This window comes from Sardina pilchardus, chromosome 10 (assembly GCF_963854185.1).
Source record: "Sardina pilchardus chromosome 10, fSarPil1.1, whole genome shotgun sequence".
In the NCBI taxonomy this organism is placed as follows: domain Eukaryota; kingdom Metazoa; phylum Chordata; class Actinopteri; order Clupeiformes; family Clupeidae; genus Sardina; species Sardina pilchardus.
Genome location: NC_085003.1, coordinates 19,256,395 through 19,282,490, shown reverse-complemented (window position 1 = coordinate 19,282,490; position 26,096 = coordinate 19,256,395). Strand labels below are relative to the sequence as shown.

The window sequence follows — 26,096 nt, the reverse complement described above, 5'->3', positions numbered from 1 at the left end:
TTGAGAAGTGGTAGGCGCTAGCCAGGCTATGTTGAGAGTCCTTGTGCTGCATTTGAACAATGGAAAAGTTCTGTGTTAGCACTGGTGTTGTCTGTGTTAACACTGGTGTTGTCAGTTGTCAGTTGTGTTTGCAGTGGTTAGCACTGGTTTTGCCGAGTTGTTAAAACCCGCCTTCCAGTGAGTGGACAGAGAGTTGGTCTCACTTTACACAGTGATGGTGTTTTCCTAAGTCCTTATGAATTCATCTTCATGATGTTTTCCATTGAGGCCAAAGGAACATGATAGAAAAAGACAACAGGACAGGACATCTGAGTGCAGCCTGTGTGTGTTCATGTCCCATGTGACCTGCAGGGGGCACTGTGGGGTTGCACATGCTCTGGGTCAAATCTCAATTGAAGAGGATAATCTAGAATCCCTGAGACTGAATCCAGTACTGAGCCCATGGGCAGCTGTACCAGAGAGGGTTAAAGCGGAGCAATGAAGGATCTTTGGCTGTACTCTCCCAGCACTGATTGTTGCTGCTGTTTTCCCACAGAGTTCCATATTCTACTGAGCAACTGTATAGGTCAGATTTATTCTAAGGATGTAGGGAATATTTGAAGACATGTATTGTCCTTCCTGCTTCATGAACTGTATAGAGCTCAAACTTCCTCTTGTATTAAGCCTAATTTGGCATGGCTTTCCTGGCAAAGTGTCTCTACTTGGATTTGTGTGTATAGCATCTAGATATCTTATGTCATCTATTTACAGATAATATATTAAAAAGACTGAGCGTAATGTTTGATTTACTCGTAACTTGGAAAAATGAACTCACATATGTAAAGTAAAGAAAAATCCTCCATAGCCAAAGCTGAGGCAGGAGTGTTGGAATGCTTTCTCCTCTGTGCACCCAGTGATCCTGATCTGGAATGACTAGCCTATGCAGCACAGAACTTTTATCAGGTTCTAGATTCCAGGTTTTGAAAGATGGTCAAGACAGAGGAAGAGATCAGAGACATCATTTCACTGTTCTGAACATAGATATGAATACATATTCATATGGCTCTGAATCTGTCTGATAATGATCCAACCTGGACCCTATGAGAGGATCTACTGTATTATGCCCCAGAAAGATCTCATCACCTTATAAAGACAGACACAAACACACACACACACACACACACACACACACACACACACACACACACACACATTCTCTCGATGTTAGAGAGTACCTTAAAACATGTAATATGTCAAAGACAAAATTAAACATTCGATATCAGAAGCAAAGAGAGGGCTGCATGTTTTATGCAGTGAATTTGTAAGTGTTTATCAAGTCCATTTACAGTAACAACTTTGCAGTAAACATGATCAACCCATTATTCTGATTATTCTTACAAAAATTGACATAGTTGAACCAACACATCCATATCTTGACAGTTGCATTAGTCCAGAGGTATCATAATATTGATTTCAACTACAAGGAGGCAATAGGTTGCTTCAGAACAGCTGTGGATCAGGAGAGGACAGACCTGCTGCTTGGTCAGCCCTGGCCGGGTCACCTGGCTGGGTCACTTGGGTGAGAGTGTGAATGCTTGGTCAGCCCTGGCTGGGTCACTTGGGTGGGTCACCTGGCTGGGTCACCTGGGTGAGAGTATGACTGCTGGAAGAGCCTAAACACCTGATGACCCCAGTAGGCCAAACATCACTGAGAATGTGCCCTGGTGCATCAATGAGAGATACTAGGCAGGTGGGGTAAGGATATCTCTCTTCTGCTGGTGCTTCAGTGCTTCTGTGGATAGTGTTTTTACGGATGGTCTCTCCGCCCAGTGTTCTGGTCTTTATGATCCGACTCACATTTGTCTGCACAGCACAGGGTCATCTAGTTCAGTACCAAGTTGTGCCAAGTCATTAAAACCCGCCTTCCAGTGAGTGGACAGAGAGAAAATGATTGTGGTTTGTTGTAAAATTGTTGTTAGAATTGCTCTTAAAAGCTTAAAAAAAATGTTGTATACCATGTTGTAAGTCGCTTCGGTTAAAAATTGTAAATGCCATCTGTAATGTAATGTAAACATGTGTGTACATTTTCTCCTTGAAGGAACTTGCTGAGACGATCAAAGAACCACTCAAACTGAATAACAGCGCTGTGGTGTGGGGCATTAAAACACTTCTGTGTGGATGAAGACACGTCCATATGAGCAACGGAGCAACTGGTTGTAGTCACTTTTAGCAGTGGTGGCTGGATGTAAAGTTTACGCTTGGTCATTACTTAGTTAAATAGTCCAGTCTCCAGAATGACAAAACTACAGGTACAAGTACAGGTGCTAGCATAGTACCAAGTACAGATTGTTTAGCAAGTTTAAATGAAGCTCCAACATGTTTGCCATTGGCTTATTCAGGTTTAACTTAATCATCAGACCATAAACAGTTTAACTTTGCACATTGTACAATTATTCAAAGACTTTTTACAGTTAGGGATACCTTAAAGGGGCAGATCTGAAGACTCGTTTCACCTTCATCACCACCAGTGCTAAAATATGGGAACAGCTTGTCCTTGAAAGAGTGCTTGTAAGTGTAAATGTGGGACATGTCACTGGGGTCGTAGAAGGACACCTCTCCTCTCTCATAGTCCAGCTGCACTCTGACCCTCTGAGGTGCAGTCTTCAGGGAGAGGGTCTTAGAACTTGCGTTATATGTATCATCTCTCTTCCATACTGTCCAGATCCCATCTTCAGGATGTAAGAATGTCTTTCCCTTCCTCTCCACAGACTCCTTGGCTACACCCAAACTCCACTTGCTCCTGTCCCCCACCTGCACCTCCCAGCAGTGCTTTCCTGAGGTGAAGCCCTCAGAGCCCAGCACCCTTGCATACTTCATAAAGCGCTCTGGGTTGTCCAGCTCCCGCTGTTTGTTTTTCATCTCTCTCACACTTGCCAGGTCTTCAGAAAGAATGTGGTAAATATGTTCAGTGTTGGGGTCGAGGATTACAGGGTCTGTAAAACATAATTCAGTCAGTATCTATTAATGTTCAAATATTAGCTTTGTTTGATTCTAGCACTATTTATGGCTGTATGTATTATAAATTGAGAAGTTAGATAAATACCCTAATCTAATCTCAGTCTCATTTAGAACCTTTACTTAGTTGATGAGTTAATTAGGCAGCACAGGTTAAACCATGAGTGAGGAGAATGAATAAGGTTATTTCTTCACATCTGTTGCTGCAGGCCATTTTGTAATGTGCTGAACTAAAATACATCAAGAACCTTTAACAACATACATTACACACGATTACAGAATCACCACCAGACCATTTCTGCACTCCTACTGAGGTCCTCCAGATCAGCTGCTACAGGTACTTACGGTACTCTACAGTCTCCACTATCTTCTCACAGACGCTGAACTTGAGGTTGCCCAGGTGCTTGGCTACATCTATCAGAGCCCCTGATAGCAGCTGTGGGTCCTGTAGTGTGCACTGGGCTCTGCAATCACACACAACTCAGTCAACAGACAGAACAACTGACACAAGAGGAGAAGAGGAATGATGAGTCATGATTACTCACCTGCTCTTTGTGCTCTGGTAGTCCTACAATATAAAACACACATATTGATCAAAAGAATGTAGTGTACTGTATATGAATATACAAAGTGATTTCATCATTGTGGATAAACAATAACAGCATTACAGTTACCTTGAGAAAGGGCACGCTGGTCTGTTTCAGGTCATTCTCCACATGTTGAATTGAGTCCTTTAAAGTCTCAATCTGCTCCTGAAGGGTCTTCATCTCTCGGCCAATCATCTTCCCCTTCTGCTCCTCTTCCTCCCTCAGTGCAGTCAGTCTGGCCTCTTCCTCTCTCAGGAACTGATGGAGCTGCTCAAATACCTTCTTTATGCTTCTCTCTGTAGCAGCTAGCTGGTGCTGTAAGCAGTGATACACATATTTATACATGTACAGGCCGGCAATAATAGTCTTTAAAGTAGTGAACTAGTATAATGTACTCACTTTTGTATGTTGCACCATGTCCTTATAGACCGTTTCAGTATCTGTGCATTTTTTCAGATTTGTCTGCATTTTCTCCAAGTTTGACTTCAGCTTCCCCTGACATAAAATGAATCCACGGATAATTAATACTGTGATTTTGAGATTTCTCTTCAATAATAAAACAACAGAAATGGTGGAAGTGTATAATTCAGTATCTCAAACATAATCAAACCGTATTCTATCATTTTGGTACAGCTTTTAATGTATTTGCACCACTAGGCACACATAATTTTAAATGAGTAAAACCTCACATTTTAGTAACTGCATTCTAATATGACCAATAACACAGATAAGAAAAAGTATAGTATTATTGTAGAGCATAGACATAGCCTAGGTTCCTACTCATTTTCCATTTTGAAATACCATACTTTCTTCAAAACAGATATACACATTTCAAAACATTGCAGCAGACTTTTCTGACAGCGCTGACTTTGTACTTTGGCCGTTTAAATTACGGCCTCTAAATGTTTATTACCTATTTTGTTCCAGAAGATACTGTAAAGCCTTTGCAGCACATATTGCCATTTGCAATCTGTATCCAACCAGGCTTTATATTTCGTATGACCTTATAAAGCCCCCAGAAACCTGGTGCTTTCAAGCCATTTTTGTTTTTGTAATTCTCCATAAAAACATACAGTAGTTCACTGCTAGCAGAGACTTCAGAAATCACCTCTGGCATATGTTTTAGTTGCAATAACACAGTAATTACAGAATGCAGTGTCTATTTCCTGATACATTACCAGAGACAAATATCTCTAAGTACTACTAGGGCATAAAAGAGACTAAGAGAATCCTCAGAAAATCTGTGTCAGCTCAACATGCAAACCCTTTCATTGACCACTGTTCAGTTCTCTCCTTTTACTCACATGATCTTGTGAACATGCGACCACATTCTGAATGCTATAACCTATTAGAAGTGTTGTCTTTTTTTATTGAACCTGTTTGCTATCTTACCTTCATGTCCTGCACAGCCTCCTCTAAGGGTATAACTATGTGTGTAGCGTGCTGTGTGGGGTTTTGGCAGTTGTCACACACAGCCCTGTCCTCGTCCACACAGAACCATACTGGTGTTCTAGTGTGTTTACTACACACCATCTCCTTCCCCTCGTCTGGGTTTTTATCCAGTTGAAGGCGTCCAGTGAAGGAGTCAGCCAGTTCCTTCAACGAGAAATTAATCACTGGATCCTCCTTAGATGACCTTCTTTTACAGATAGGACAGTTCCTGTTCCTTACTTGTTCCCAGAATTCAGTAAGACATGTTTTACAAAAGCTGTGATTACAGCCAAGAGATACAGGGTCTTTAAATGTCTCAGAGCAAACATAACAGCGCAGCACATTCTGGGAAACCTGCTGTTTCTCAGCCATCTTCACACCCTGGAATGGCGTCTACCTGTTTGGCTGCTCTTGTAATCAGAGTATTCTTCCTGCTTCAAGAATGAAAGTGAAAGTTTAACATGATGACCTGCCTCTTGAATGCAGTGTTTATTTTCTTTCAGATTCTCATATCACATCATGAGCTACATTTGGATGTTGGTTCACAAGTGATTTGTATTACATTTTACAACATAAACTTTGCTTTGCTCTCTGTGGTTAATGCCTTTTATCTCACTTAGTGGCGTCTTTCTGGGTTACCACGTGGGGGCCCTCCTTCCCAAATGCTTCCTTGCATATAGGCCCACAACATCTCTCAGCAGTGAATCCTGACGTTCCGGGCTCAACCCCTAGACACCATCCACAATTGCAGTTCAGGTTGAGTTCTTTCTCTTCATCCAGAGTAAGTGTTCGCCCTTTTCAGAAGTTCTGGAGACATCTTTCAGTGCTTGCAAGAGCAGTAGTTTTCCTCACACTCCCATCTGCCGGAGTAGCCTCGTTGGTCCTGTTAAAAGGCCTGGGAGGCGAGGATGGTACAGTCCCTTTGCATTAGGCCTAAGTGTTTTTAAAATATGACCTTGTCACTGGTTGCATCACCAAGGGGGTAGTGTCGTCGCTCCCCATTGATGGCATTAGCTACTGTTGCATGTTCGGTGCCCTGTGAGTTGCCAGATTTACTCACCCTAGAAGAAGGGTGTTCGGCAGTTTTTCCAACCTGTGTGGTTACACACTCCCAGACACAGAGGAAACCGGAAGCTGCACCATCAGAACATGAGATAGACTGATGCCTAGCAATACAACAGAGAAGCTTTGATCACTGGTCAGAGGGACGACTCCCATTCTCCTAAGCTTCAGTCTATTTGTAATGTCATGTCAACAAAATTATTTTTTGTACCTGAAGTAGGCTACTTTGGAGTAAAATGTTCCATTGTACACCAGTCTCTCAACGTAAGTACAGTATAACTAGTATAACCAGTTTGAAGTAATGCTGGGTGATTATCTGAAGTCTTGTGAAGTTTTTGGTCAACAATTCCTGGGACACCAAAACACAAGCACATATGCAACTTGTGTGGCTTGTAATGTTCAATAATCATAACAGATGATCTGTAAAATCTCTATGTGGACTATATCCAAGAGTGTTACCCAATTATTTAATTCTCATTAAGAAATGAAGGAAATCCCAAATGCTGTAAAATATTATTTAAGAAGATTTTATTCTAAAAATAGAAATTTAATTCCAAGATTTAAAGCATGCTGCTTAATACATAAAGCGCTGTTTCATACTCTTCTGGTGGCAGAATGCTTAATATAGCTTCAGGCCTCTGCAATCAATCTCTGTCAGTCCAACAGCTGACCACCAGTGGTGTAAATGAAACCCCCCGGAACTCAAGCTTCTTTCTGGACATTCTTCAGACCTCCAGTTGCCTCCTGTGTCACAAACTACCCCAGAAACAAGCCCAGAGTCTGGCCCATACAGTACGCTGAAGCACAATAGTCGTCTCAACTCCAAAGTCATCTCAAGATCAGTCTTCAGCTGTTTCATATCACATAACCTGATAACCATCTCCAATAATTGTGTGGGATGGGCTAGGTTTCCTCAACCAATCAGGATGGACTCTTCGGCGGTTGTATGGGAAGTGATAAGTGGATGTCTTAGAGTAACATGAGACACCTCAGCACATTGAGACCTCCCTTTTACAACTTTAGCCACCAAAGATCTGAGTTTAAAGGACAACAGTTGGATGACCACTGTTCTGCGGGCTTCTTTTTGGACTCTATCATAGGTATGTACCGATAATCTCTTTTGATGATATGTGAAATGGCAGTTTATTATAAGTCTGTCTATGATGTGGTGGTGGTGGGACATTCTCTATGATGTTGTAGTAAATTGAACAGGGGTTGAAATTCAGACTTATAAATATCATCTGCTCTCTAAGCACACAGAACATGAAAAAGTGAAAAACTGATCATATCACTGATTTATGCTCAGGAGACAGTTGTACTATGTTGTGGGTCATTAAACAACTGCAAAACAAGTATTACCCTTCTAAACACATAACAGCCATTATTAGGGGTCACACATATCCTGTATCAAAATATGTTGGACAGTATTTCAAAATGATTTATGACCTGAAGTCGGTATGACAAAGTGCTTTCATTTTCAGAGAGATAATTTATGACTTGCCCCAGACTCTCTGTCCAGCGGCTGTGATGCACAAGACTGGTTGAATACTTTAGATGATATTTGATCTGTGGACACACTTGGCTCACACTCTCACACTCTTAGAGGTCACATGTGTGTGCTGCACTTTAGCACTATAACACACATCTACACTGACACAACACACACTACTTAGACTTGCATTTCTTTATTTCATGACTTAAATAATGTTATACTGTATGTTTGCATTTCTTTATTAGCTGAATATTTGAAACTATTGTTTATTATTCTACTGTGATTAAGGCTGAAGCTCTTTCAGGCGTATTCAAATAATTATTTATTCTATGTGTCTTTGTCAGTTTTATTGAATCATCCTTCACTTAATTAAGACTCAGCATCGTGCGCATTTGAGAGGTGTGACTGATTGCCTGGATCAACATTTCAGCACCAACACCAGCACACACCTGTTGATCTGTGACGCTAACAGGACACACACACCGTACAGGAGGACCGCACAGCACCAACACCAGCACACACCTGTTGATCTGTGACGCTAACAGGACACACCGTACCGGAGGACCGCACCGCTACAGCTACAGCCATGACAGGTGACTCTCAGGTTCTGGAGTATTTTCTGTCGTGCCAGATCTGCTCCTCTGCCTTCACTGAGCCTGTGTCCCTGGAGTGCAACCACAGCTTCTGCAACATGTGCTTGTGTAAGTTCTGGGACCAGGACGACGACAGAAGATGCCCAGTCTGCGAAAGGTCGGCCTCCAAGGACATACCGCAGGTCAATTTGACCTTGAAGGGCCTGGCTGATGTATTTGCTGGCAGGACTCAAGAAAACGGCAACGTGGAGACGAAGCAGGAGGTGTTGTGCAGTGCACACGCGGTGAAACCGTCGTGGTTCTGCATCAGTGAGGACAAACTGGTGTGTGAGGGGTGCGAGAGCATCACTGCCCACGCAGGACACAAGCTCAAGCTTCTGCAAGAGATTGTAGAGGATTTGAAGGTGAGACAACTTCTTTGGGTGGTTCTCATAATAGCACAAAATAAACACATATACACACACATGCGCACACACACACACACACACACACACACACACACACACACACACACACACACACACACACACACTATCACCAATTGTTTCCTCATAATGTAATACAATTTAAAATAAAGCTTTGGTAAATGTACTACTCAGGTCTAAGAAGTATTGGATGAATTGTCATTCTTGTTTTCCCACACAGCAAACTATCACTCTGGACCTGATCCCGTTGAAGAAGCAAGCGCGAGAAAGCAAAGACGTTGAGGACACTTATGTGCATATGGAAAAGCACTTAAAGGTGAGCACACACACACACACACACACACACTCTCTCTCTCTCTCTCTCTCTCTCTCTCTCTATGTGCATATGGAAAAGCACTTAAAGGTGAGCTCTGCAACTACCCACACTGCCCACTATACCTGAAAGTGGGGAAGTAAACTTGACTCTCAGTTCTATCCGTTCTTTTGGGAACAGTTCTATATCATACAGTTGGTATGTTGACAGAGCCAGCGTGCACGGGTTGAGAAGAAGATCAAGGAAGAGTTCGAGCAGCTTCATCGGTTCCTGAGAGAGGAAGAGGAGGCCAGGCTAAGGGCAGTGAAGGAGGAGGCCGAGAGGAAGATGACGATCATTAAAAGAGAGCTGAAGATCATCCGGGGACAGATCCATGTTCAGACAAAGGCCATCTGCCGTGTGGAGGTTGACCTGAAACAAGATGATGCATCATTTTATCAGGTAAGCTGTCCAGTAAACAAGATGATGCGTCATTTTATCAGGTGAGCTGTCCAGTGAAATAGCACTGGGCTCCCGCATAATTGAACCTTTATTATGCCAGGAAGGTCCCTCTGAGACACAATGTCTCAAGATGGCAATAAGTTAGAATAAATAAATATAGAACTAGAAAAGCACTCCGAGAGCGCAGCTACCTCCGCCTGCATTGTTCTTCCTACTGTAGGTTGTCATACATTTGAACCGAAACTATTCAGATCACCACCACGTGGCCATACCATGCCATTACACCACTAAGCTAAATACATAAATGCCTCTGGAATCCCGACAGAATTATGGATCAATCCCAAAATGTAATCGTTTCTTCCTTGGGTCATGTCTGACCTTCCCTGAAAATCTCATCGAAATCCATCCATTACTTTTTGAGTTATCTTGCTAACAAACAGACAAACAAACAAACAGACAGACAAACGCCTGTCCCCCATGAAAACATATACTGTACCTCCTTGGCGGAGGTAAACTAGAAAAAGCACTCAGAGAACGAAAACATAACCACCTCCTGGATCCAAATGGTGATCCGGATCACTCGCACTCCCAAATGTAATGGTTTCTTCCTTGGGTCATTTCAGACCTTTCCTGAAAATGTCATTGAAATCCATCCCTAACTTTTTGAGTTATCCTGCTAACAAACAGACAAACAAACAAACAAATAAGCATACACATAAACAAACCCTGATGAAAACATAACATAACCTCCTTGGTGGAGGTAATGAATAAATCCTCCTCAACATATGCTATGCCATCTACAAGTTAAACTACCATAAGATCAAAGTCATAGCACCCCCCCCCCCCCCATTGACTCACTGTTATTTGTCAAAGTTATTTAATTATTGCAGTTAACTAAAATAAATACTGAATGCATTTCCTTGTTCATTTCTAGGACTACAGTCGTACCCAGGCAAGGTGAGCATTCATTTATTTATTTATCTATTCATTTTACTTTTTTGGATGTCTGCATAGTCTGAGCTTGACTGAGTTTTGTGTGTGATTGCAGAGTCCAGTGCAAACTGCAGGACCCGTATGTGTTCTCTGGGGCGATGCTGGATGTCGCTGAACATCTGGGAAACCTCAAGTGCAAAGTTGGGCAGAAGATTGTAGAGACGGTGAAATACTGTAAGTGCCAAACCGATCAGTAGGCTGGGCCTAGGGACAACAGCTCTGGGAACTTTCATAGTGATTTGGACATATAAGCGTCAGTTTGCTGAGGGCCATGACTTCACAGTTAAGACACTCCCACTGAGTCTGCTGGATATGCTACAGATTCATGATTGTGCCTGTATTTGAAAGATAGAACATTACAGTGCTACCAAAACAGTGTGCTTCTGAATCTCAAAGATATCCATAGACCTCTTAAGTTTGCCTACGAAAAAGCCACCATCTTTGACCTGTTAAACTCTAAATAAATTGGAAATGCAGATGTTTTGCGCTACAAAGTTTTGTCCACTGCCTACAAGTGGATACTGTGATTTTCGGTAGCTGAAGACGGCACACTTTGATCTTTGCTACCCCAGAGCTAACTTACAATGCAACTTGCCATAGGCAGTTAGCTTCAATTAACACGGAACTCCTTAAATGGGCAAAGATGGCAGCTTTGGATCCTATTTGTAGGCAAACTTCAGAAGTCTATTTGCATTGAGGGCATTTTAGAAACCTAATGGAGGAATAAAGGCCTTCTTTTGTGAGCATGATGTTTTAACACATTTGTCCTGCACACTTGTGGAGTCCTAAGAATAGGCCTTTTGATCACCCTCATGATGCCTATGCTACATTTAGAATATATTAGGATCTTTTGCCCAGAATTCCTTCATTTGATAAATCAACTATAGATAATGGCAAAGGAAAGTTAACTTAATTGACACAACGCACTAATACTAATATATTTGATTGACACCACACTAATGCTGTTATATTTATAGTAATTTCTACATGTGTGTGTGTTCTTTGCAGACCCAGTGATCCTTGACCCCAACACAGCAGATGGCTGGCTCTGTGTGTCTGAAGACATGACGACGGTGACGGAGGTCAGAACCAAACAGGACGTTCCAGACAACCCAGAGCGCTTCACAAAGTACATCTACGTGCTGGGCTCGGAGGGCTACGACTCTGGCGAGCACAGCTGGGAGGTGGAGGTGGGGGACAGGAAAAGGTGGAGCCTGGGCGTAGCCAACGAGTCTATCGAGAGGAAGGAGGAGACGTTCCTGGAGCCCAAGTTTGGATTTTGGACGATCTGGATGGATGAATCGAAGTGCACTGTGGGCGGCATTGAGGTCGAGCTGGAGAAGAGACCGGAGAGGATCAGGATCCAACTGGATTATGGGAAAGGACTGCTGTCCTTCTACGACGCCGACGACATGACCTACATTCACACGTACCAATCCATTTTCACAGAGAAGGTCTACCCATTCTTCAGCACAGAGACGGATGAGAGCACCACAGGCATCCAGATCAGCCCGTTCAAAATGTCCTTGATTGCAAAGTGCAAACCCATAGTTGCAAAGTATGCAGAGATCTAAAAGCACTAATTACTGTCTAGCAGTAAAGCCGTGGTTGGTAGTATTGTATGTTTACTATGTTGCTTCTCTGCCTGTCGGTGTGTCTCTACTAACCTGTAACATTGGCCAGGCCACTCTACCCGAGTTTGGCCGAATTTGGCAATAAATATGAAGTTTAACTACTAACCTCAAAATAACGATATTTTTGTGAGCTGGCACAAGGAAATGGAGTCAGTCTCATACTACAGACAAGGCCCTGAGTCTCCTCCTCTTTACAGGCCTGTAAGTGCCCCATATAGGATAAGTTACACACACACACACACACCCAACACACTGCACACCAAATGCAATATGGCATACACTAACTCACACACACACTCACACTGTTTGGCTGAACTAAGATATTCAAAAACACATACAAAATAACAAAATGGTTACGTTTACACACACACTAACAGTGCCGGGTGCAGATACAGAGTTCCATTAATCCAGAGTGAGACAACAGTGAACATACATGTATTTACATTCTGGTCGGTCACAGTACACAGTGGCCTATACAATCCTCTTGCACACAACAATAGCTGTAATTCATTCACTTACGCAGCATACACTCTTAAAACGAATGTGATGAAATCTATACAGCTAGCGGATGGGGCAACACAGTTTGCGTTGTTTACTTTTTTAATATTATTATTTATTACACAATCTGTGCTGAAAATAACACAACTGTGGAGTTATATTTGCAGTATATAAGGACGTTCAGGACAAGGGGTGCCTTTTTTGGTATGAGACATGTATACATGGGATGCACAGACTCACGTTCAGGATTTATGCCTTGGACCAGTCACACCTAAAATAGACAACAGAATAGGGGGTCCAAGAAAGGTCTCTGAAGACTCAGATTTCGCTATGTAAGGGTAATTTGAGCCTTCTGAGTCTACATGGTTACTAACACTTCTTAATGCTAACTAGTACTAACAATTACTAACTATTGCCTTTACCATTTTGTACATGCATATTTACATTACGTATCATTCTTAATTATTTTATCCCACATTCTGTGATGTTATGGTTTGGTTAATGAAATACATGATGACATACATTTTTTAACTTCTTTGTCTACACTCTAAGAAAAAAAGGTGCTATATTGCATGCTTCATGTGGCACCCCTAAACCATTTTGAAAACGTAATCAAAGGAACCCCTAGCCTTCTTTAAAGCCTGCATGATTCTATAGCACCCCCAGAAAGAGTGTTTACTGTCCTAACACTTGAAGATGGATTGCCTAGTCACAGTAGTGGACCTCTGAATTGAATGACATTGTTATTGTAGCCTAATATGAATTATCATGTTCAGTAGACACCCATATTTGGTACAATAAAGGAGAAGAGTTTTGAAGTGGATGCATTGTGGAGCAGGGAGCCAGTTTGTGTTGTGGGGGGTGATGTGGTCACAGGAATGACAGTGAGTGGGCAGACATGCTGCAGATGACTGGCTGCAGCCTACTGGAGTATATATAGGACATCATAATATGTACATAAAGGCATCGCTGTACGTATTTCTTATGTACCATAAAGGCATCGCTGTACTTATTTCACTTGACACTACAGTATGTGCAGCCAGCTGGAGTATATTTAGGACATTATTGCTCCACAAAGGCATTGCTGTATTTATTTCACTTCACACCTAAATAAGAAGGGCTAAGGTGGTCACAAGCTCAACTCAGTCTACCCCCAATGCAGAAATGCTTAGTCCAACAAATTGTGTTACACACTGCCAGTTACATATCTGATGTAATTTTATAAACACAAGTAAATGGTTTTTTTTTTTTTCATTAGCTGAAAATTAAGAATGCAAATGAAATTTAGGGTCACATGACAAACACTGTCTATGATTTAGAGAATTGCCAAATGTATCCACTGTATCATCTTACCCTGCTGTTCCCTATGTATATCATATGGACAGCTATATATAGCCTAGTATCGCCTATGTGAACTTGAATGAAAATAGGCTACATTAGCTTAATTATGCCATGGTTACACTATAGTGACAAATAATAATATACTAGATGCATGCATCTGCAGAGCAGTCACTCACCACCAGACCAACATCCACTCCAGCACTTAGGCAGCCTGAAAGGTCTTGAGGTTTGGAATAAATGCTTCATTTGAGGGAGCTGCAGATTGATTTCTGGCACGCTGCAAATCAGAGTGATGCAGGCGCTAGGTTACCCCTGGGGCACGCTGATGCTTGGCAGCCTAGTGAGGAAAGGGTGGGGCGGGAGATACAGTATGGGAATTCAACTATTAGGAAAATTCACTCTCTTTTTCTCTGATAGATAGATAGATACAGTATAGATAGATAGATGCTTTATTACTACATAATGTTGGTTTTATTACAGAAGGATTTAGTTCAACCCAGTGAATAAAAAAGACAGAAAAACTAAAAAAGGACATCTTTTGGAAGCATGGTTTAAGGTGCCCTCAGAGTACATGGACTGGAAGGGAAACTACATTTACATAAAGCATTTGAATGGACAGTGTTCTAACAGCCTTGCAGCACAATGTAATGTTTGATTTTAATAGAAAGCTCTACTAAATCAGTTCTTTTTTTTTTTTTTTTTTTTTTATGTGGATTTATGGACGTAAAATGTGGTCCATATGTGTAAGACATTACCCTGAGACATCACAGCACGTTGACAGGTGTCATCCTGCTATGCTCTGCCGCCATCTGTCGCCATGTTCACGGGGCAAACTTCAACTCTAGGCAGCAGGGTGTCATGACTGTCACACACGAGTGAAAGGTCAAGACACTCGAGAACCATCTGTTTCTGGTAGTACCCTCAAGAAACAGTCTAGTCTTCCGACACTCTTTTCGCAGACCGGTTTATAAAGAGTGGTTATAGGGACACCTCAGATCCAAAGCTGTTTGAATTGCCCGGCTTGACGTGACGCTGTGAAGTAAACAAAAGGACGTCTGAAATGGATATTAAGTCGCCAATTATGATGCGCTTTTTGCGTTGTCACATCTGCTCCAAAAGTTTAGTCGACCCTGTGTCTCTCAATTGCAATCACAGCTTCTGCCAGAGTTGCCTTAATCAGTACTTAAACCAAGCCGAGTGCCGAGACTGCGCGGTGTGCAAGAAAGAACTTCCCAAAGAAACCCCAGGAATCAACTTCGCTCTCAAGGAACTGGCAGATGCCTTTGCAGGAAGAACACAATTTGATGAAATAAAAAACCAAGATGTCGTGTGCCGCAAACATCCCAAAACCCCGTCGTGGTTCTGTGTGGACGAGGGAACCGCAGTATGTGAAGAGTGTCAACATTCCCTTCAGCACTCGGGACATATGCTGAAACGCGTGAGCGAGGTGGTGGAGAGTATGAAGGTAAGATAATTCACGCAACAACATCTTACATCTTAATTGACGCATTTAGTAGGCTAGTCGGCAATCAAATGCCACCATAATATAGCCTAGCAGCAGCATCCTTTTAGTGAACCGTGGCTTGACGTGACGCTCCAATTAAAGCTCTCTGGATAGCGAGCGTGTCTCCCGGGACACTCCCCCTTTCAGCATTGTAAAGAGCTCGTGTAATTGTGGGGGGAAAACGCATGTGACTCGTTCAATAGCCCAGACTAAATGAAAAAATGAAATTAAATGGAAAATGAAAAGGTTTTGGGAAATGTATAGTGTCTCAATTTAATATAGGCTATCTGTCATTATCTTTCATCTAAATGATCTACACCCAGGAATGGGCGAACATGCATCAAATGTATTTTGACAGAAAATGCTAAATAGTTAAAGTATCGACAATACATTTGAAAAAGAGAGATAATTACACCGACGTGTAGGCCTAAGGCGATATCTCAAACCTGTTATCTACATAGACGTACAGTACATCATCAGTTGACAGCTTGTCACTGCCTAGTAAGGCAGATTACAAATCGTTTTTTGTCTGTCATGACATCATTTTTGTCATTCAGTGCAGAGAGAAATTGTCCTGCACCTTTTCAGAATGATGCTTAGTCTTGGCACAGAGATGCCTGTAGAAGCTTTCATGTGACATCATCCTATATAGGCTATAATCTTGTGTTAAGCATTTTCTTTTTAATATATAGTAAATATATAATATACTGATTGATAGTGTTCAGTTTAATACTGAACACTACACTGATTTAATCTAAATTGCCTGACCATCAAAAGCACATTAAATGCAAATGGTAAAATAAAATGTTGTATTTCAAGCTGGCCTATATTTATGAAGCGCAGGCCATCCCTGACAACTGTACCATTTCAGTATGCAGGGGAGCTGTCGTGTTGTTCACCCAGAGGTATCTGATCACCCTCACTCTGGAACTATTTTTGCCCTTCTCCTCCGCCCTGTCATGGAGGGGAGAGGTCAGATTTGGACTCTCATGGATACACAACGCTAATTGATACCGTGAAATGCTGTGTCACCAACTTCGTCATGTAGTTTGAACTGTGCAGCAGGCCTATCCTGCGGGAGACATATCGCAAGCGGGAGGGTTTCAGTTCTTCATTAACCCGTTTAGTCCTGTTCATTTGAGATCTTATTTCTGAGAGACTGTCTGAAGCTTGGTGAAAACATCAGAATCAGGCAATTTTATTCAAGATATTAAAGGGACACTTCACCGATTATCATTAAGCTTTGCATGTTTAGAAAACCATGTCATGTTTTTGAATGGTCGTGTATCATTCCCTCAGTTTGCCTTGAGATGGGAGAAATACGGATTTCAATGTTGGACTTCCTGCTTTCAATGATGTAAAAATCATCATTTTACATCATTGAAAGCAGGAAGTCCTATTCATGGGTTTCATTGAAATCCGTATTTCTCCCATCTCAAGGAAAACGGAGGGAATGATACACAACCATTCAAAAACATGACTGGTTTTCCATAGATACAAAGCTTAATGCTAATCGGTGAAGTGTCTCTTTAAGAGTAACATTACATCAATAATATTTGTCAGTTTATCATAAACCCAGCCTGATCTGCCGGCGATTGGATTTCGTCCTGCAGCTCAGACTGGAACCCTGCACATTTATCTCTCCAGCTTCCTGTCCACTGTCCACGTTTGCTGGAACCAATCACAGACTAGCCTAGGTAGGCTATAGGTAGCAAATAGATCAGAGATAATGTGAGGACATTCCATGATTTAACTTAGATTCACAGAAGTGTCATAATGCTACATTGTTTTTCATTAATAAACAATTTACAACATAAAGCAAAGTATATACTGTGTATAAATGTACACATTATTTATGTAAATCGTATTAAGAAATATGGTTTGACATGTTTGACTCGCTTATTGATTCCTGGTCATGTGTGCAGGAGAGGCTGCAGTCTAAGCTGGAGCGGATGGAGCAGCAGCTGGATCTGTGTATCTATGCAGATGAAGTGTACAAAGACATAGTGCAGCACATGGCGGTAAGAGTCCATCAGCAGCTGTATCTGTGTATCTATGCAGATGAAGTTTACAAAGACATAGTGCAGCACATGGCGGTATGAGTCCATCAAGCTCAGGCCCCGGCTGTGGCGCAACTGGTTGGGGCACCTGCACAGTATGCTGGCGACCCGGCTTTGATTCCCGCCCCGTGGTCCTTTCCGGATCCCACTGCTCTCTCTCTCATCATCCCTCCATTCCATGGAGTGTCATTCTCCACTGTATTTATCATTAAAGGCATAAAAAGCCCAAAAAATATACTTTAAAAAAAAAGTCCATCAAGCTCACTACTAACATTGAGAGGTATCTAACCATTTGAGTTAGGCTTGGGTTTACCAGTCTGATCTACCAGCAATCTGGATTTCGCCCTGCAGCTCAGGCTGGAATCCTGCACATCTATCTCTCCTGCTTCCTGTCCACATCTTCTGGGTCCAATCACAAACTGGCTTATCCACCAGACGCACCCGGATCGTTGGTCTGATTAGTTGAAGGACTATCCAAGCACTACGGAGTCATGACTCTTGTGCAGTAGAAATAAAGCACAGACTACCCAGACGAATATCTGAAGTCCATTATTAACCTCCAACAGATCCAAAGTTCTGCAGCCAGAATTTGATAATGTTCCATCTTAAGAGATTGAACTTAGTATGGTGATAGCCAGACTACATTTGAGTAGGAATGATACACAATACGATATGATACTACAGTACATTGGTCAGAGTAACGATGATGTCACAATTCAGGGATGCTGCAGTACTCAATATGTTACAATATTACATATATTATGTATAGCATTTTACATCATAATATCTGTGTAACTGAAGAAAAATATTGATCAATTCACCAACTGATGTCTTCATTCACTGTGTATATATGTATCCTTTAAAATGTTTAGGGGAATAAATTTGTCTCGAGTCTGAAAACATGTTTGTTTTTTTTCTCAATATGTATCGGCTATTGCTATAATAATAATAATAATGTAAACGTGAGCGTTGATACTCAAGGTGATTATTTAACATTGGCAGAGCCAGAGAGCGGCCACTGAGACAAGGGTACGAGAGGAGTTTGAGCAGCTTCATCAGCTGCTGAGAGAGGAAGAGGAGGCCAGACTCACAACCGTGAGGGAGGAAGAGGAGGAGAAGAAGCAGAGGATTGATCGAGAGCTGGACATCATTCAGGGCCAGATGTTGACTCTAGAGAATTCCATACATCAAATCGAAAAAGACTTAAAACAGGACAGTCTGGCATTTCTGAAGGTAAGGAGTCGTCAGTACTTCTACCAGTGTTTCTACCACCAATTGTTAAGTAGTTGCCTTCACCTTGGTATAATAAAATGCATCTTTTTCCTCTGCATTTTAGGGTTCTAAACACACAGCAAACAGGTAAATCCTCATTGATTAAAAGTCTTTAATTCGGTCCATTTGTATGTGTGTTGACGGACTCTTATATGATTTCAGAGCCCAGTGCATACTGCAGGATCCTCAAGTGTTCTCCGGTGCCCTACTAGATGTCACCAAACACCTGGGCAACCTCAAGCACAGAGTCTGTGGAGCACTGCAGGAGAAAGTGCAGTACAGTATGTCTGAATAAATTAGTGTATTGCTAAATACTTCACAATGCATAATCAAGTTTTTAACAGAGGTTGCCTGCTTTTGAGTTCCATGATTTGGAGGTTGAAATCTGTGTGTGTGTGTGTCTCTCTCTCTCTCTCTCTCTCTCTCTCTCTCTCTTACTCACACACACACACACACACACACACACACACCTTCACATTGGTTGTATTTAAGATTTGCTGGCTACAATTTCAGAAGAGTTGCCTTATAGTCTCCTTTAAAGGGGCATGATGAACACTTTAGCGATACCTAGTGGTCATGTTTCAGATTGCAAGTTGCAACCCCTCCCTCTTTTAGTGTGCTTGAGCACCATGCTGTGGGTGCCTCTCATTCGTCTTTTTGTATATCCTCCCTTCCTTCCTCGGTCCTCGTTCCCACTGATCTATATAAAGAATGATGGGGCGGCAACAATGGGATAGTCCATGCAGTGCTAGTTATAGATCAGTGGGAATGAGCCTGGAGGATCGAACAGGGAGGATCGAGGAGAGAGGTTGAGAATGGGCCTGTAGGATCGAGGAGAGAGGATGGAGGAGGGAGGATGGAGGAGAGAGGTTGAGAATGGGCCTGTATGTCTGAGCGAGCTGTCTGGCCATCTGCCAAAATGGGATTCTCCATCCATGAGGCTCAACATGACTACACCGGAATCATATTGATAGATGAGGCTACTAAAGTTACACTGCTTGTGTAGTTTGAATAAATGAAGTCTACTTAATGAATGAATATATTAAATGAAAGAATTTTGGCACATCGCTAATACAGTGTGTGTGGTGAAATGTCACAGGTTTGACCAACTGTAGCGTACTGTATTTTCTCTCTGAGTTGAAGTTGGGTTGAGCAACCAGAAGCCAAATCATTCCACTTTGGTTTGGTTTCCTTTAATCGATTTTAATCTCAGAGCTTGTGTTGAAATCTGTGTTATGCTGGTAGCTGGTTGTTTGTTGGTGTTAGCGAGCCCCTTTGTATACGGTGTTGATACTTTAGGTTGTAATACACTCAAGGGAACACATATCAAGTCATGATAAATCCATTGTATAAAAGAGCACAACATCTGACCTGATTCTTTCTCATAGAGAACTACACGTAAGCAGGTATAGGTAACAGAGCAATGTCAGCATGTTGTAAATAGTGAAATGTTGAAAACTCCACATGCTGCCCTTTTAACATGTTTCTCTGTGCTTGTTAAAGCCCCCATGGTTTTGGACCCCAACTCTGCAGCTGGCTGGTTGGTGCTGTCTGATGACTTGACAAGTGTGAGGTATATGAAAGCCAAGCAGGATCTGCCTGACAACCCGGAGCGCTTCATGGAACACGCCATCGTCCTGGGCTCCGAGGGCTTCACCTCGGGCAAGCACCGCTGGGAGGTGGACGTTGGGGACCGGGTCAAGTGGGTCATTGGCGTGGCCCGGGAGTCCGTCGAAAGGAAGAAAGACTGTTTCCTCAAGCCCCAGTATGGACTCTGGTCCATCTGGAAGTACAACGACGAGTACCATGCGACCCGCCACAAGCTCTCGCGCCAGTCGCTCTCGCTGCAGGACCCTCCTCAGAGGATTACGGTGGAGCTGGACTATGAGGAGGGCCACGTGTCCTTCTACGACTCCCGCGACATGGCCCTCCTGTTCCAGTACCAGGACCATTTCACAGAGAAGATGTTTCCGTATTTCAACCCTCAGGCAGACGCCAACGGCCCACCCCTACAGATATGCCCCAGCAAAGGGCCCTGAGCAGGAGTCAATGATACTACTAATATTATGTAAGGGATAATGTATAGAACGCTGGTCATTATCGGGAAAATAAGTACTGACAGGGCGAACCGGTCTTGTTTCACCCTGTCGGTACTTATTTATATAAAATAAAATAAAGAAATAAAATGAAGAATGGTGCTTCTCATCTAGCATGCTAGCCAGTTTGCTAGCCAAGGCTTCCTTTGCATTTTGTCTTCAATGTTCTTCTTAATTTCTGGTGAGATGCTTTGGATAAAGACATATACTAAACGATTACACATGAAAATGTACCATTTAGCCTGTATGTTAATATTGATATATCACACATGTACCTAACATGAACTGTTCCAAACAATGGCAAGACAAATGAACACCATGGATATGACTAATGCTAAATAAAGATGTATTGGACTGAAAAGTTTAAAGAATTTGCTTGACCATGACTTAATAAATGTTTCAAGCTAAGCCTGGAAGTGTGTGGGCTTCATTGAGCACCTTGATCGTGGTGCCCAAAGGACAATTGTGGAGTTTTGTTGTTTATAGGCTGCCTGATCACTGACAGCATGAGAGAACTCGGGTTTTGAATCTGCTCCGCAGGCCAGTCAGGCAAGGAGGCCATGAGACCCATTTCCAGTGTTTCAAAAATCCAGCCACCAATCACAGTCCTTTATCTGGCATGGGGCGGAGACAGAGCAGTTCATTTCCCTGCTGGTTAGAAGCCCCTGGAAGTCCACTCTCAATCTTAAATGAGATTGAAGAAGAGTCTGTTAACCCTTCAAACTCAAGCATGTGTTGAGTAATGTGTGATGGTAATCATTTTATAGTTATATATTGGAATTCCCAGACCATTACAGCAGCCATGCAGCTTTCTATAGCCTTAGCTCACATTTGCACTGAAAGAGCTTTCTCACCCTAGCCGGGCTCCGCCTTCCTACTGCACGTAGGCTACTTCCACTCAGTTTTCATTTCTCTTCACTACGTAGTCGCTGGTTTTCTCAAGGCAAAAATGTGCAGGTCCAATCAGCGAACAGAGAGAGTAGCTGAGAATGATGACGTTGAGGTTGTGTGCTAGTGTGACACATCACGACCAAATGTTAGCGACTGGTTATGGCATATCTGAGTGGCTCTGGGCAGATCCAATAGTATTAAACATCAACAGAGTATCCGCATTCAAGGAAGTTCACACTTTGAATGGAAAGTGACCAGACTCTCTATGGTAGGATCTTGGGTGCCTCTCATATAGGGATTTATAGGTCCTTCCTTCCTTCCTCGATCCTTCTCCCGGTTATAGTCCCTCCTACTGATGAATTTGTGATGGAAACTACGAAGGAACGAGTGGAGGATGGAGGAACGAAGCCCAATGAACTCGGTCTATGGTCTTGCCTCCTCTGGCTGCAATTACATGAATGAGATGTCCTCGTGACATCGACTGTGAGCGATTTCCGGTGAACGAGGATCGAGGAAGGAAGGAAGGACCGATAAATCCCTATATGAAAGGCACCCCAGGCCAGAATGAAACAGTGGGGAGGAAGAGCCAATCACAGGACTTTTGTACTTCCGGCGGCCATATATAATTTGGACCTTAAAGGTAGGGTATGGAATGAGCTTTTTTGGTCATTTTTGCAAAATCACTTGAAATCCTATTCCTAACCCACTTACAGCCACTGAGTTGGAAGTACTGAAATGGAAATTAAACATGTCAATCATCTGCAGAACGGGCAGGGCTCGAAAAACTCCAGCCAATAGAATTCTAAACCTCATACCATCATTTCACAGCTCATTTGTCAATCTAACGGTCTTCCTCTTCCTCCTCCCCCTCCCCCCCCGCACGCGCGACCCGTTCGTGCACATAGCACGAAAGCTGACCGCGAGTCAGTGCTGAAAGTGAAACGAAACTACCGTAACTAGGCCTGCTACACGTCCCACAATGTTCCCCTCAAATTGTATGTGTCACTTCATTTCTATACATAGTAGCCTAAGGCAGCGGATAGCTACGGAAACTCAATCACCCACGCAATAAATAAGCTATGTAGCAAAAATTACATTTTACCGTGACTCGAAGAGTGTTGTAAACATGAAATCGAAACTTAACCGCTTGGAGCTACAGTGGAATAGGCGAACCAGCGGGCCAGCACTAAACTCGGATATTTCAGAAGATAAACGCCCTGGTAAGAACCAAACCATTCTATTCAAATATACACACCTATGGCTACTGAAAGATGTAAGGTAGCCTATATCAAATGTTATTTTGGTGTATTAAAATGCATCGTTGTTTTAGAATTTCCGAACGAAAGGGCTGGTAGACTAAGGTGCTTTTGCCATAATGGCTATAAAATCATACCTTGTCTGATTTGTGGAACTATTACCTACAACCCTTTGGAGGTGAATAAAGAATGTAATTGGGGAAGTTGATGTGGGCGATTGTATGGAGACTAGAGCTCATAGTGCTGTAGACGCCAGGCTGGCATTTCATTTAGCCTGGCTCGCTCTCGCGCATAATTTTCGTTGGTGCATGGAGGGCGGGACTTGAGGTTGTATGTATTCAAAATCTGCCGGCCGTTTTGCGAATTCCGTACCCAACCTTTAAAGTCCAGTAGTTTCTTTGTTAAGAAAAAGATTGATTTGTAGCAGAGGCAGATGTGAGGCTTGTGGCCCCTTCTCAAGCTCTCTCCTCTCTCCTCGATGCTCGGTCCTCCAGGCTCGTTCCCACTGATCTATAAAGAACACTGGATAGACTATCCGCCCCATCACACTTCATCTAGATCAGTGGGAACGAGGCCTGCGGAAGGAAGGGAGGATAGATAAAAAAAAAGAAGAGTGAGAGAGGCCCTATAGCTCACCTTTTACCCTCTCTGTAACAGAATAAAACCTGATTCCAGTTAAAATCAAGCGAGATCATAATTTAACTAGAAATGCAATTCCAAGGAATTACCAGTGCATGAAAATGCAAAAATATATAGATAGATAATGTAGATATGGTTACTAAGGTGTAGCTAGGGTAAACATGGTGGGTGCATAGTTTAAAGACAGTTGATGTGTGAAGGTAGACAGTTTAAAGCTTAAACATTCCAGTTGTAACTTAACTAATGATTTCTAAAAGGTATGATAAAATGTTATCTAACTATGTTAACAATGATAACAAGGTTGATTGGTTTACTTAGCTAATGATTTCTAACAGTTATGGTAAAAATTTGAACAATGCTAACAATGTTAACTATGTTAACAATGTTAACCAGGTTGATTAGCTAACCTAGCTAATGATTTCTATCAGTTATGCTAAAAATGCTAACTATGCTAACAATGCTAACTATGCAAACCAGGTTGATTAGCTAACTTAGCTAATCATTTGTAACAGTTATGCTAACAATGCTAACTATGATAACAATGCTAACTATGTTAACAATGCTAACTAGGTTGATTAGCTAACTTAGCTAATCATTTCTAGCAGCTATGCTAAAAATGCTAACTATGCTAACAATGCTAACTATGCTAACCATGTTAACTAGGTTGATTAGCTAACTTAGCTAAACATTTCTATCAGCTATGCTAAAAATGCTAACTATGCTAACAATGCTAACTACGCTAACCATGCTAACTAGCTAACTTGCTACTGAGGACTTCTATTTTGAAACATTTGTTGATAGGGTATCCATGGCTGCCACTATTGGGAATAAAGAAGTTACTGTAGTAAAATCATGTTGGTTGCTATGGAAACGGTCATAAACGCTTAATTTAAATGGTTGCTATGTTGGTTGCTAGGTACATGGAGGTCTCATGTAGTTGACTGGAGGCATAGTTGATGATAACTGACAGTTGGAATGGTTGAACAGTTAAATAGTTGAGTAGTTTCAATGGTTAAATGATTTAATAGTGTATTATTGCAGTGAGGACTTTTATTTTGAAACAGTTGTGGAAAGAGGAAACAGTTAACAGGATATGTAGTCTTCACAGAGAGATTGTATGCTTAAAGCCTGAGAGAGAGAGAGAGCTGCTGCAGGTGGGGCTGGCCACCTGGCATAAGATTCTAATTGCTTAACGATCCGACTGTGATGTCATAGAGGCCAATGTTAAGTCTATGGGGACATTTTTAATAGTTTTTAATTTATAGTTTAAAAAGTATACAAGTTACAAAGTTGAAAAATACATAGCAGCATGCCCCTATTTAAGACCTACGTTGCGACGTTTGAATGAAGTTTCTAAGTTAAACGGTTTAAGCTGAATAGAAAAAATGAATTTGATCAGCGGAATAATAATAAGAAGAAGAAGCATAGGAAGAACAGTACAGTGCATTTTCATGCACTGTAATGACGCTTTCATGTGCGATATTGACTATTTTATATCAATTTTTCAGCACAACCTGAGCAATATGATTTAAGTAAAGTCTTTTCATTTTAACCAGCTATACATCTATACAAACATAATTTCAGCCTGATTCCTGTTTGTTTGATGGCCAAAAATAATGATAAAATGATTGATATGTGAGTTTTCCCCTGCAACTATATTTTTGCAACGTCCTTGCCACATTCCATTCATAGTAAAATGTACATCTTTTTAACCACACTCTTAAAACAAATGTGTTGGAAACAACTCAAACTAGGTTGTCCTTATCTGGACACAGTGTTAAAAGTGTCAAAAATAATTCAAATTGTGTTGTTTTCAATGCTTATGGTTAACGAATAACAAACAACCCCAAACAGTGTGTTGTCCCCACTGTGTGACCAGCAGAGGACACTGTGGTTTTGTACATGCTCTGGGTCTGCTATGGATTTCCATCAGATTCCCCTCGTAGGCTCAGTCCCAGTTTTCCACAGAGTCCCACAGCTGTACCAAGGTCAGATGTAAGTCAGGTCCCAAACAAGGTTGAACTAAATGCAGACAAACTATCTTTCATGGGCTGCAATGAGCTCAAATATTATTTCCTTGTTTTCCTAGCAAAATGTAATTTGAATTGCGTGTGCGTGTGTGTGTGTGTGTGTGTGTGTGTGTGTGTATATGTGTGTGTGTGTGTGTGTGTGTGTGTGTGTGTGTGTGTGTGTGTGTGTGTGTGTGTGTGCGTGTGCGTGTGCGCACCAGGGTCCTTACCATTATGTACACAAGGGTATGTTACTGTGCCGTGATTTCTTCATTTCTTATAGAGCTGTTCACAGTAATATTTCAGTTATAATTATAACATAATATAAAAGGTGATATAATTATAAACCTTATAATTTAAGGTATAATTACACCAAAGATACTCTTATTATGGACAGTGCGTCACCTCAGTGAATTTTCATGTACGTAACAAGACATTTTCACAAGTTTGTTATTTCTTGTTATTTCATAAAAATATAAAGCCACATTTGATGTAGAATGGAGTTTAACCAAGCCATTGTTTATTACTGTTGTGATGTTTATGAAGATTGAGCCCCTAGCAATTA

The 26,096-nt window shown here is 41.8% G+C and overlaps 3 protein-coding genes across 3 annotated transcripts; 2 read left to right on the top strand and 1 right to left on the bottom strand.

Annotated features, from left to right (window-relative positions):
- Positions 1–1,343: 1,343 nt before the first annotated feature.
- Positions 1,344–5,384, bottom strand: LOC134094101 (zinc-binding protein A33-like). Its single transcript, XM_062547487.1, has 6 exons — positions 4,974–5,384; positions 3,981–4,076; positions 3,669–3,896; positions 3,540–3,562; positions 3,340–3,458; positions 1,344–2,972 (listed from the first exon to the last, which is right to left on the bottom strand). The coding sequence occupies exons 1-6, from the start codon at positions 5,382–5,384 to the stop codon at positions 2,434–2,436; spliced, it is 1,416 nt and encodes a 471-aa protein (XP_062403471.1). The 3' UTR covers positions 1,344–2,433.
- A 2,768-nt stretch (positions 5,385–8,152) lies between these two features.
- On the top strand, positions 8,153–11,905 carry LOC134094503 (E3 ubiquitin-protein ligase TRIM35-like). Its single transcript, XM_062548044.1, has 6 exons — positions 8,153–8,563; positions 8,805–8,900; positions 9,108–9,338; positions 10,273–10,295; positions 10,387–10,505; positions 11,340–11,905. Exons 1-6 carry the CDS (start codon positions 8,153–8,155, stop codon positions 11,903–11,905), a joined length of 1,446 nt encoding a protein of 481 aa, XP_062404028.1.
- A 2,832-nt stretch (positions 11,906–14,737) lies between these two features.
- LOC134094601 (nuclear factor 7, brain-like) lies at positions 14,738–20,970 on the top strand. The gene is made up of 6 exons (XM_062548191.1): positions 14,738–15,269; positions 17,234–17,329; positions 18,371–18,601; positions 18,705–18,727; positions 18,803–18,921; positions 20,144–20,970. The coding sequence occupies exons 1-6, from the start codon at positions 14,865–14,867 to the stop codon at positions 20,677–20,679; spliced, it is 1,410 nt and encodes a 469-aa protein (XP_062404175.1). The 5' UTR covers positions 14,738–14,864; the 3' UTR covers positions 20,680–20,970.
- The last annotated feature ends 5,126 nt before the right edge of the window (positions 20,971–26,096 follow it).

Bases quoted from the DNA above. Each gene is read 5' to 3' on its own strand.
- LOC134094503 (XM_062548044.1), top strand. From the start codon at position 8,153: ATGACAGGTGACTCTCAGGTTCTGGAGTATTTTCTGTCGTGCCAGATC. The intron at 9,339-10,272 runs GTAAGCTGTCCA...GTTCATTTCTAG, and splicing joins ATGATGCATCATTTTATCAG to GACTACAGTCGTACCCAGGC. The intron at 10,506-11,339 runs GTAAGTGCCAAA...TGTTCTTTGCAG, and splicing joins TGTAGAGACGGTGAAATACT to ACCCAGTGATCCTTGACCCC.
- LOC134094601 (XM_062548191.1), top strand. From the start codon at position 14,865: ATGGATATTAAGTCGCCAATTATGATGCGCTTTTTGCGTTGTCACATC. The intron at 15,270-17,233 runs GTAAGATAATTC...TCATGTGTGCAG, and splicing joins AGGTGGTGGAGAGTATGAAG to GAGAGGCTGCAGTCTAAGCT. The intron at 17,330-18,370 runs GTAAGAGTCCAT...TAACATTGGCAG, and splicing joins ACATAGTGCAGCACATGGCG to AGCCAGAGAGCGGCCACTGA.
- LOC134094101 (XM_062547487.1), bottom strand. From the start codon at position 5,384: ATGGCTGAGAAACAGCAGGTTTCCCAGAATGTGCTGCGCTGTTATGTT. The intron at 3,459-3,539 runs GTGAGTAATCAT...GTGTGATTGCAG, and splicing joins TACCAGAGCACAAAGAGCAG to AGCCCAGTGCACACTACAGG. The intron at 2,973-3,339 runs GTAAGTACCTGT...TATGTTTTACAG, and splicing joins AGTGGAGACTGTAGAGTACC to ACCCTGTAATCCTCGACCCC.